The sequence below is a fragment of the Salvelinus sp. IW2-2015 genome, linkage group LG13, assembly GCF_002910315.2.
Source record: "Salvelinus sp. IW2-2015 linkage group LG13, ASM291031v2, whole genome shotgun sequence".
In the NCBI taxonomy this organism is placed as follows: Eukaryota; Metazoa; Chordata; class Actinopteri; order Salmoniformes; family Salmonidae; genus Salvelinus; species Salvelinus sp. IW2-2015.
Window position 1 is genome coordinate 218,564 of NC_036853.1, and position 12,381 is coordinate 230,944.

General features: G+C 41.9%; 1 protein-coding gene across 3 annotated transcripts in view; it reads left to right on the top strand.

Moving 5' to 3' along the window:
- The first annotated feature begins 4,316 nt into the window (after positions 1–4,316).
- The window catches only part of LOC111971913 (GRAM domain-containing protein 4-like), a 52,643-nt gene continuing 44,578 nt past the window's right edge, over positions 4,317–12,381 (top strand). For all 3 annotated transcript variants that reach the window (XM_023998696.3, XM_023998698.3, XM_023998697.3), the window contains exon 1: positions 4,317–4,617. In XM_023998696.3, coding sequence (XP_023854464.1) covers positions 4,589–4,617 — 29 coding nt within the window. In that variant the 5' untranslated portion in view covers positions 4,317–4,588. The remainder of the gene's footprint in view (positions 4,618–12,381) is intronic.

Genomic DNA, 12,381 nt, shown 5'->3' on the forward strand with positions numbered 1-12,381 from the left:
TAAGTTGTGCTTTATTTGACCACAGCAGAGTTCAATATTATAGAATGTGTGTGTGTGTGTGTGTGTGTCAGTATTCTTACAAATATGAAAATCTGCCTAATGTGTGAGACAGATACGGATAAGAATAAAGTAATCTACTTTCGAACACTACAAATGTTAGGGGTGGACCTCATCGGATCCTTCACGAAATACAGAAATGGCAACAGCTGGTGTCTGACCCGACCGACCACTTTATCAAGTGGGTGGAGGCAATACCCATTAAGGTCAGTAAATGAAGAGTATGTGTTTAACTCTAAATTCCCTTCTGTAACCCATTAAAAAGGGTGCTTGGAACCAAAAATAGATTTTCATTTTGTATGATACCCATCAAGGACAAGACTGGCGAGGCCACCTCCAAGGTGATGATGGACATCTTCAACACCCACAGTTCTCCTGAGATCATCATGAGTGACGAGGTCATGAACGCTGGAACAAGGCACACACCTGTCTATATAAGGCCCCACAGTTAATAGTGCATGTCAGAGCAAAAACCAAGCCATGCCGTAGAGCTCCGAGACAGGATTGTGTCGAGGCACAGATCTGGGACAGCGTGCCAAAAAATGTCTGCAGCATTGAAGGTCCCCAAGAACAAAGTGGAACCAACAAGACTCTTATTAGAGCTGTCTGCCCAGCCAAACTGAGCAATCGGGGTAGAAGGTCCTTGGTGAGGGAGTGGACCAAGTACCCGATGGTCACTCTGACAGAGCTTCAGAGTTCCTATGTGCAGATGGGAGAACCTTCCAGAAGGACAACCATCTCTGCAGCACTCCACCAATCAGACATTTATGGTAGAGTGGCCAGACGGAAGCCACTCCTCAGTAAAAGGCTCATAACAGCCAGCTTGGAGTTTGCCAAAAGGCACCTAAAGAACGCAGACCATGATCTGAAAAAAAAARAAAAAAGATTGAACTCTTTGGCCTGAATGCCAAGAGTCACATCTGGAGGAAACTTGGCAACATCCCTACGGTGAAGCATGGTGGTGGCAGCATCATGCTGTGGGGATGTTTTCAGCGGCAGGATCGAAGGAAAGCTGAATGGAGCGAAGTACGGAGAGATCCTTGACGAAAGCACTCCAGAGTGCTCAGGACCTCAGACTGGGGCGAATGTTCACCTTCCAACAAGACAACAACCCTAAGCATACAGCCAAGACAACACAGGAGTGGCTTCGGGACAAGTCTCTAAATGTGTGCCCCAGACAGAGTCCGGACTTGAACCCGATCGAACATCTCTGGAGAGACCTGAAAATAGCTGTGCAGTGACGCTCCAGAGTTTCTCCCAGAAGAATGGGAGAAACTCCCCAAATACAGATGTGCCAAGCTTGTAGTGTCATACCCAAAAAGACTTGAGGCTGTAATCGCTATCAAAGGTGCTTCAACAAAGTACTGAGTAAAGGGTCTGAATACTTATGTAAATGTAATATTTCAGTTCTTTAAGTTTGCAAAACATTTCTGAAAACCTGTTTTTGCTTTGTCATTATGGGGTATTGTGTGTAGATTGATTAGGGGGAAAAAACGATTTGATACATTTTAGAGTAAGGCTGTAACGTAACAACATGTGGAAAAAGTCAAGGGGTCTGAATACTTTCCGAATGCACTGTAGTACACAGTAGGCTACTTTAGAAGAAATGTCTGTGCATCCAAATGTTCTACTGTATTTTAGGGAAAATATATCAATGTCATTTACTTTTATTCATCCTTTTTTCAAAAAGAATGAAATACGATTTGCCGTGTTGGAGGAAAGCAAATACGTTCAACTCACAAGATGCTGGCAAGTATAATGTGATACTGCCAACTTGTGGTCATTGTGGAACACAACACCTGTAATGTTTTCTCGAAACGTGTTTAGGTTTTTTGCAAGAGCTCTAGGCCAGAATTTACATTATAATGGAATACATTCGAGGCTCTGAATATATCCTAGAAGAAAAAAGTAACATGGATGAACAATGAAGAGAGATGTACATATGAACTTTATCGGTGTGGTAGATTGTTTTACTACTTTTTAAACCAAGTATACTAAGTGCACTACTTATATTGCGCGATAGTGCACACAAGGGCACACTTTTGGAGAAGTTTGGCGAAGCTGTGGCTGTGTCCTTTGAAGCCCTAAAAACACCTCACTTTCAGCTTCACCCCACACTTTGACACATTTGGTGGAGAATGCAGGCCCAACACTACAGGACATGAGAACAAAAACACTTATGGAGGTTCCCCCATTAGACTGGTCAAGTGCCCTAAAAGAGTCATTAAGGGGGTTCTCCTTACCTGATGATGACTAGTAATTCCATGTCATATGTGGTGAGAACTTCACAACAGGGAAGCAACAGGGAGCCACCGATGTGCTGCCTGCAGCAGAGATTAGGCAGTTTAACTTTTCATTCATCTTGTGACCTTTTCATTATATTCGGGTACTTTTATTTTCCATGTTTGAGATGTTGTAATATAAATAATATATACAATTTGAATGTTTTTTTTTAAAGTACATGCTTCTCAGTATTATATAAGTACACTACCAGTCAAACAGGTGTGCCTTCTTAAATATTAATTTGTGGAATTCTTTCCTTCTTAATACGTTTGAGACAATCAGTTGTGTTGTGACAAGGTAGGGGGGTATACAGAAGATATTTAGTAAAAGACCAAGTCCATATTATGGCAAGAACAGCTCAAATAAGTAAAGAGAAATGACAGTCCATAATTACTTTAAGACATGAAGGTCAATCGATACGGAAAATTTAAAGAACTTTGAAAGTTTCTTCAAGTGTAGTCGCAAAAACCATCAAGTGCTATGATGAAACTGACTCTCACGAGGACCGCCACAGGACTGGAAGAACCAGAGTTACCTCTGCTGCAGAGGATAAGTTCATTAGATTTACCAGCATCATAAATTGCAGCCCAAATAAATGCTTCAGAGTTCAAGTAACTGACACATCTCAACATCAACTGTTCAGAGGAGACTGTGTGAATCAGGCCTTCATGGTCGAATTGCTGCAAAGAAACCACTACTAAAGGACACCAATAATAAGAAGAGACTTGCTTGGGCCAAGAAACACGAGCAATGAACATTAGACCGGTGGAAGTCTGTCCTTTGGTCTGTAGTCCAAATTGGAGATTTTTGGTTCCAACTGCCGTGTCTTTGTGAGACGCGGTGTGGGTGAACGGATGATCTCCGCATGTGTATTTCCCACCGTAAAGCATGGAGGAGGAGGTGTTATGATGTGGGGTGTTTTGCTGGTGACACTGTCTGTGATTTATTTAGAATTCAAGGCACACTTAACCGGCATGGCTACCACCCCATCTGGTTTGGGCTTAGTGGGACTATCATTTGTTTTTCAACAGGACCATGACCCAACACTCCAGGCTGTGTATGGGCTATTTTACCAAGAAGGAGAGCGATGGAGTGCTGCATCAGATGACCTGGCCTCCACAATCCCCCGATCTCAACCAAATTGAGATTTTTTGGGATGAGTTGGAAAAGCAGCCATCAGGTGCTCAGCATATGTGGGAACTCCTTCAACACTGTTGGAAAAGCATTCCAGGTGAAGCTGGTTGAGAGAATGCCAAGAGTGTGCAAAGCTGTCATCAAGGCAAGGGGTGGCTATTTGAAGAATCTCAAATATATTTGGATTTGTTTAACACTTTTTGGTTACTACATGATTCCATATGTGTTAGTACATAGTGTTGATGTCTTCACTATTATTCTACAATGTAGAAAATAAAGAAAAACCCTTGAATGAGTAGGTGTCCTAAAACTTTTGATAGGTAGTGTACATAACACAGTATATCATAGTGGTGTCCTCCTATAGCCTTTTTCAGACTACACCATACCCCCAGTGACCTTCACCATACTCCCATTGACCCTTCATATCAACGTAGCCTTCCTGCAGAAGCCCTCTTCCTCCTGAGGAAAATACCCATGACACCCAACAGACAGGAGATCACCCACTGGGTGTGAGCATATGAGACCCTAAAATGCACCCATTGGCCTTACACCATTGGAAATGAAAACATGATATGCTCTATCACTCAATGTTAATGGCAAAACTGTTCTATCATGTCAATAGATCACAACTTTTTTTTGTGAAAGTTTCAGTGAGTCTCTCTATAGGCCATACCTATAACACCCTGCCTACGTACGTTTATTTATAACTGTGTCACATTTGAATTTTAGGATATTTCTTTGTGTAGCTAGTTGCTGTTGAAAAGAAACTCTGTACTGTGAAAACATTAATTGGCGGCCCCTTTAAGAGTTTAGTCGCTGACATTGACGAAATTTCCTGGTAGCTTGAACGCCTCACTCACTGTAAGGCAACAACATACATTTTAAACAGCGTATTGTTGTCGAATGAGTTCATAAAACTCGTAGAACGCAGCGGGACGTCATCGCACCCCTACCCTTTTTTTGTGTTGACCTCTTGCATTGTTTGCCATAAGATCATTTTATTTATGGAGTTCAATGTAAATACTTGGGCGTGAGCGGGGCGGACCAACGGAGGGTTTCTTTGAAACAAGGTGGCAGGTGGGAAAAGGCGACCTACGGAGTAACGACAGCGTTAATGAAACTTTGTTACCGATTTCGTTATGGGTAAGAAACTTTCTGACAGCTTCTTATTTATTCAACCCGATAGTTGTAAGTGCAACAGGCATTGTCGTGTCGTGCAATTCATTTAGGTTAATTGCACGACGTTGGTTTAACTTGATATCACGCTCTCATTCTGCACTCATAGGCTACTCTAGATAGAGAACATGTCAACTGCATGTGACGTTTTTATACAATTATAATATACATATGTTATTTCTTATCAATATGTAGTATTGCCTCTTTTGTGTTAGCCATCAGTACAACTAAAACTGGATAATTGTGTCAGCTTTACAATAGTTATACAATGTAACAATGTTCTTCATGATTATCTGGTGAGGTGAACATTGTTATCTTGAAATGATAGCCTACACGTGTTGTTTAAAACCTCACCCAAACGTCTTGCACCGGAACATTCAGATTCTGAGGTGGGCTGGGCATCCAGGGATATCCCAGCTGTCAATAATCCTACCCCCCTCCATTAATACCATAACACAGTCCATAATACTGTAATCTTATATTAACCCCCTCATGTCTATACACAAGAACAGAAAATAAATAGGGAATTCCATGGCATTACTGAACTGCCCAAACAATTGGAGTGATGGGCTTTCACTAGGGTTGTATTCAATACGTCTTGCAATGGAAACCATTTACAAGAGTTGTGCGGTATCCAGATGATTTTCATACTGTTCCTGTACCATACTGGGGTATTTGGTATTACCGGCAGTGCACACAAGGGGCGCTATATCTTTCTAAATGTATTATATGTTTTTTGAAATATATGCTAAAATAAGTAATAGCAAATTCCCATAGCGGATGCTAGGTAAACGCTAACAAGCGCACAAACTAAATGCAAGAACTGCCAATCCAGTTCAAAGTTATACAACTATCTCAAAAGGCTACTCGCACTTGATGCAGGAGAAGATAGATTTTCTCCACTGTAACCAAGAAGCTTGATCTTGCAAGYTAGCCACCTACAGCTAGCAAGTTAGCAAACCAAATACGTCGCTGGAGAAAATGTATTTGGCACATCTTAATTTATAGTTATAAGATATTTAGCAAGCAAACAGTGAATTAAGTGTAACTTGATCAACTCTCTTGTGCTGCTCAACAGTGGTTAGTCACGTCATGGTTGCTCCATGTGCTCTTTGTAAAAGAGCACGCAATGTGACTAGCTCTTGAATATTTTTTTGTAAAAAATAGAGAAAGAGAGGAAATGCACTTTTAAGTTTCACCTCTGAAGAATGACGAAGGCTACTTATACATATTCACAAATTGGGTGTGGGAGTTTCCATGTGGAGTTGATAAACATCGACAAAAAGGGCAGACAGCTGTCAGTGTAGCTAGCTAGCATGCTAACCTTATCTACATAACTAGCTATCTTGCTAACCTTATCTACATAACTAGCTATCTTGCTAACCTTATCTAGCTAGCTAATGTTATGTGTTGTTACTGTAAAAAAAAAATATATATATTCAAAAAGATTAGCCAGCTGGCTCTATGGCTGGTTCTGTAGCTGGATTTGTCATAAGCATTGATTTAGGGAAAACTTCACCAAAGATGGATTTGACTTTGCCAACTATTGTCATCTTCAAATTTTTGTTATCTTCCTTAAATTGTGGCCGCGAATTCATGTTAGAATAAGATGACGCTCCGGTAATATGGATAACTGTTGAAAGATACAATGTATAAATACACATTTCAGGTAATGGACATKGTGCAACTTTTGGTAGGTAGGCTGCCCGTGCTCATTGTTCTCATAGGGGAAGTGAAATGATAGGCTACAATGGCTTTGCTCATGATCTATACTTTTCTTGAATTCTGTTTTTTTTGTGGGAGCTTTTTCATTATCTGGAAGACACTTGGGGTTYATATCTAATGTTACACCAATTAAAGCAGTGGAGAGTCTAGTGAAGTAACTTTAGTGGTCAAAACCATTCATCTTCGGGCGATGGGGGGRGCGGGTTTGCAAAATGCTATCATACCACGCAATTATACCATTTTATAAAATGGTCAGATATATATATATAACAGATTAGCTAAAAAAAACAAGTGAACATTTACAAATTATCCAATGGATTATGATAATTTTCTGATATTTTWGTTTGCTCCATGCGTCAGTCAGCAAAGTGGGTGTTTGGCTCATCTCTTTCATGAAAAGGAATAACTTTGAAGCTCTTTCTGATTGATAAACAATGCCATGCTGGTGGGTGGTAACGTTCAACTAAAACCCAGCCCTGAAGTGAAACGTAGGCTGAAAAGAAYGTGTCATATCATAGGAAAAGACATCTCCTGTGCTACATGCGCAACACGGACCCTGGATCATTGTTACTCTCTCTTCCGGGATGGCTTCAAGTCCTTCTCTCACCCTCCGGCAAATCAGATCACACCTTCATTCTGCTCCTCCCCACCTATAGGCAGAATCTTAAACAGGAAGCTCCTGTGGTAAGGGCTGTTCAACGTTAGTCTGATCAATCAGAATCTATGCTTCAAGATTATAATTTTTTTGTATGTTTTCACCCCTATTTTCTCCCCAATTTCGTGGTATCCAATTGGTAGTAGTTACAGTCTTGTCTCATCGCTTCAACTCCCGTACGGACTCGGGAGAGGCGAAGGTCGAGAGCCATGCATCCTCCGAACACAACCCAACCAAGCCACACAGCTTCTTGACACAATGCCCATCCAACCCGGAAGCCAGCCGCACCAATGTGTCGGAGGAAACACCGTACACCTGGCGACCGTGTCAGCGTGCACTACGCCCGGCCCGCCACAGGAGTCACTAGTGCGCGATGAGACAAGGATATCCCTGCCGGCCAAACCCTCCCTAACCCAATTGTGCGGCGCCCCATGGGCCTCCCGGTCGCGGTCGGCTGCGACAGAGCCTGGACTCGAACCCAGAATCTCTAGTGGCACAGCTAGCTCCGCGATGCAGTGCCTTAGACCACTGCGCCACCCGGAAGGCCTCTTTAAGATTGTTTTGATCACGCGGGCTGGAAAATGTTCTTGGTCGACTCTGAGAATAGTATTGACGTATACACTGACTCGGTGACTGGGTTCATCAGAAAGTGCATATAGAAAATGTTGTTCCYACGGTGACGATTAGAACTTATCCAAACCCAAAAAACGTGGATAGATGGTAGCAGTCGCACAAAACTGAAAGTGCGAAACACTGCATTTAACCATGGTAAGGTGACTGGGAACATGGATCTGTACCAGCTACAACCTCCGTAAGGCAATCGGAGGCAAACCAACAGTACAAGGTAGGGCTGGGCTGTATTCCATATTTTACCAYATACCGGTATTGATGCACAGACCAGTTTGGGTTTTTACTTTACCTTCTATAACGGTATTTTAATTTTTGGTTTGTTAAATGTGATACGCCGTCTGTAATGCCCATTTTTATAATTTACTCCGCTACTTGAGTAATCTCTCTCTTGCAATCTCTCTCTCGACCTAGAGAGTGCTGTCAATGCAGCACAAACAACGTTTCCAATTTGATCGTAATATAATTACAATATTAGTTTTTTTCTTACATCTGCAAACAGCTAGTTTGTATTTTCTTAGCAAATTAAGCTAAATCGTGTTAGCCACTAATGCAATTCGCTTGTTAGCTGGCTAACTAATACAGCCTGAAACCAGTCATGGTGGAGGCATAAATCAGCATGTTTTTGTGCAACAGTATCTTCTAAATCAAAGAGGAATAGGTGAAGCATGAATATGTTGGCTATGTGAATAAAGATTTAATGTAGCAAAAGATCATAGGGACCCCTAGGAAACAATGAACATCATTTTGGTTCCTACCCTGTCACAATAACCCATCCATGGCATTTTCATTTGTTGTCATGTCAAACAACACTGTATTCAAAGTGCCCACTATTATTTATATTCTAACTATAGAATTATATTTCCATGATTTCAAAAGTTCACCCAAGTGTTTGTCTAAATCGCAATTGCAACATTTGGTTAAAAACTGGGAGTGCATTCTGATGAAGATCATCAAATGTAAGGGAATATTTATCATGTAATTTCTGGGATCTGTTGACTCCAACATGGCGGCTAATTTGACTTGTTCTGAGCGCCGTCTCAGATTCTTGCATGGTTTGCTTTTTCCGTAAAGTTTTTTTGAAATCTGACACAGCGGTTGCATTAAGGAGAGGTATATCTATAGATTCCATGTGTATAACTTGTATTATCATCTACATTTTAGATGAGTATTTCTGTTGAAACGATGTGGCTATGCAAAATCACTGGATGCCAATGTAAACTCAGATTTTTTAATATAAATATGAATTTATCAAACAAAAAATACATGATTTGTTAACATGAAGTCCTATGAGTGTCATCTGATGAAAATCATCAAAGGTTAGTGATTCATTTGATCTCTTTGTGCTTTTGTGACTGCTATCTTTGGCTGGAAAAATGGCTGTGCTTATTCTGTGGCTTGGTGGTGACCTAACATAATCATTTGTGGTGCTTTCGCTGAAAAGCATATTTGAAATTGGCACCTTTGGTGGGATTAACAACAAGTTACCTTTAAAATGGTATAGACACATGTATGTCTGAGAAATTTTAATTATGAGATTTCTGTTGTTTTGAATTTGGCGCCCTGCCACTTTCACTGGGCGTTTGTCATATCATCCCGTTACGGGATGCAGCCATAAGAAGTTAATGGACATATCAAATCTCTCCATATCCCAGTCTGTTGTCCCCACTTGCTTTGAGATGTCCAACGTTGTTCCTGTACCCAAGAAAGCAAAGGTAACTGAACTAAATTACTATTGCCCTGTAGCACTCACTCCTGTCATTGAAGTGCTTTGAGARGCTAGTTAAGTGCCATATCAAATTTTATTAGTCACATATGCCGATTACAACAGGTGTAGACCTTAGGGAAGCACAGCCGAGAGCTGTCCAGTGACACGAGCCTACCAGACGAGCTAAACTACTTCTATGCTACATGCATGCATGAGACTGTGTGACCACGCTCCCCACAGCCGATGTGAGTAAGACCTTTAAACAGGTCAACATTCACAAGGCCGCAGGGCCAGACAGATTCCCAGAATCTGTACTGCGAGCATGCGCTGACCAACTGGCAAGTGTATTCACTAACATTTTCAACCTCTCCCTGTCYGAGTCTGTAATACCAACATGTTTTAAGCAGACCACCATAGTGCCTGTGCTCAAGAACACTAAGGTAACCTGCCTAAATGACTACCGACCCGTAGCACTCACGTCTGTAGCCATGAAGTGCTTTGAAAGGCTGGTCATGGCTCACATCAACACCATCATCCCAGAAACCCTAGACCCACTGCAATTTGCATACCGCCCCAACAGATCTACAGATGATGCAGTCTCCATTGCACTCCACACTGCCCTTTCCCACCTGGACAAAAGGAACACCTATGTGAGAATGCTATTCATTGACTACAGCTCAGCGTTCAACACCATAGTGCCCTCAAAGCTCATCAATAAGCTAAGGATCCTGGGACTAAACACCTCCCTCTGCAACTGTATCCTGGACTTCCTGACGGGCCAACCCCAGGTGGTGAGGGTAGGTAACAACCTATCCACCACGCTGATCCTCAACACGGGCCCCTCAGGGGTGCGTGCTCAGTTCCCTCCTGTACTCCCTGTTCACTCATGACTGCACGGCCAGGCACGACTCCATCATTCAATTTGCCGATGACACAACAGTGGTAGGCCTGATCACCGACAAGACAGCCTATAGGGAGGACGTCAGAGACCTGGCCGTGTGGTGCCAGGACAACAACCTCTCCCTCAACGTGATGAAGACAAAGGAGATGATTGTGGACTACAGGAAAAAGAGGACCGAGCACGCCTCCATTCTAGACTCCTGAACGTCTAGTCAAATGGCTACCCAGACTATTTGCATTGCCCCTTTTTACACCACTGTTACTCTTGTCATCTATGCGTAGTCACTTTGTAAGCATTTCACTGTAAGGTCCACACCTGTTGTATTTGGCGCATGTGACTAATAAAATGTTATTTGATTCAGGCGCAACAGTGCCTCTTCAAACTCAGGAGGCTGAAGAAATTAAACTTGGCCCCTAAGCCTCTCACAAACTTCTACAGATGCACCATTGAGAGCATCCTGTCGGGCTGTATCACTGTACAGCCCATCTCAATTCCAGGGCACACAGTATTCCCTCCAGGACATATACAGCACCTGGTGTCACAGGAAGGCCAAGAAGATCATCATGGACCTCAGCCACCCGATCCACGGCCTGTTCACCCAGCTACCATCTAGAAGGCAGTACAATACAGGTGCATAAAGCTGGGACAGAGAGACTGCGAAACAGCTTTTATCTCAAAGCCATCAGACTGTTAAACAGTCAACACTAGCCGGCCACCGCCCACTATCCTGCCCTGAACCTTAGTCCCTGTTCTAGCCAGCTACCATCCGGTACGCTACCCTGCACCTTCAGAGACTGCTGCCGTATGTACATATTCATTAAACACTGGTCACTTTAATAATGTTTACATACTGTTTCACCCACTTCATATGTATATACTGTATTCTAGTCATGGCTCATCCTATATATTTATTTTTATGGATTGTGTGTATTGTTTATATTTATTGCTGCACTGTTGGAGCTAGAAATACAAACATTTCTCTGCAACTGTGATAACATCTGAGCCTCTGTGTATGTGACCAATAAACGTTGATTTGATTTGACTTACACAAAGTGGGCAGTTTGGATTTGTCATTTCAACCCCAAATATATCATACTTTGACAAACATTATGAATAACTGACTTAAATTGTTGTGCAACAATTTTTGCAAATGTATTACAAGTAAAAAAACATACCTTATTTACATACGTATTCAGACCCTTTGGTATGAGACTTGAAATTGAGCTCAGGTGCATCTTGTTTGCATTGATCATCAATGTGACATTTCTACAACTTGATTGGAGTCCACCTGTGGTAAACTCAATAGATTGGACATGATTTGGAAAGTCACACACCTGTCTATATAAGGTCCCACCCGTTGACAGTGCATGTCAGAGCAAAAACCAAGCCATGTGGCCCTTTCCTCCTCAGCAACTTGCCATGACTGGCGGGGTTCTTTTATTTGTATAATGGAGAGATATGTTATTGTATACAAATGTAAGCATGGTTTGAAATKATTGTTTTAGTMAAATATTATTAGGCTTCTTGCGGTCAATTTGCAGTCTAAAATATATTTGGTGTCCTGACCATCCACTGAATAAATAATTGTCCCACTGCTGAATCTAGTCGATGATCCCTGACGTAAAGGATTTAGGTTTTCTTTCTCATTGCTCTGTTTACTTTACACAGACAAACACCTTTCTGCTTATGATTTTGTTACAATCTGTAGGGATCAGCTTATGTCAAACCCCTTAACTCAAAAAGATGAATGGTTATATGGTTATTAATGGTTAACCGGAGGAAGTAGGTGCGTGACTTGCACAGGCCGATCTTGTCCAACCCACTGATTGTGTCTGTTGGTTGATGAGCCCTCCCCAGCACCCCACTCCTGTGGGTTAATGGACAGGCTGCCACTATAAACCTCTGGTAGTATCATTCATTACCACATGAGGCCTGTCGTACGCGAGCTGGATCTAGAATGAGTCGGACTACCCTGGAGCTTTATACACTGGACAAAATTATAAAGGCAACATGTAAAGTTTTTCATGAACTGAAATATAAGATTTTCCATACGGACAAAAAGTATATTTCTCTCAAATTTTGTACACAAATGAGTTTACTTCCCTRTTAGTCAGC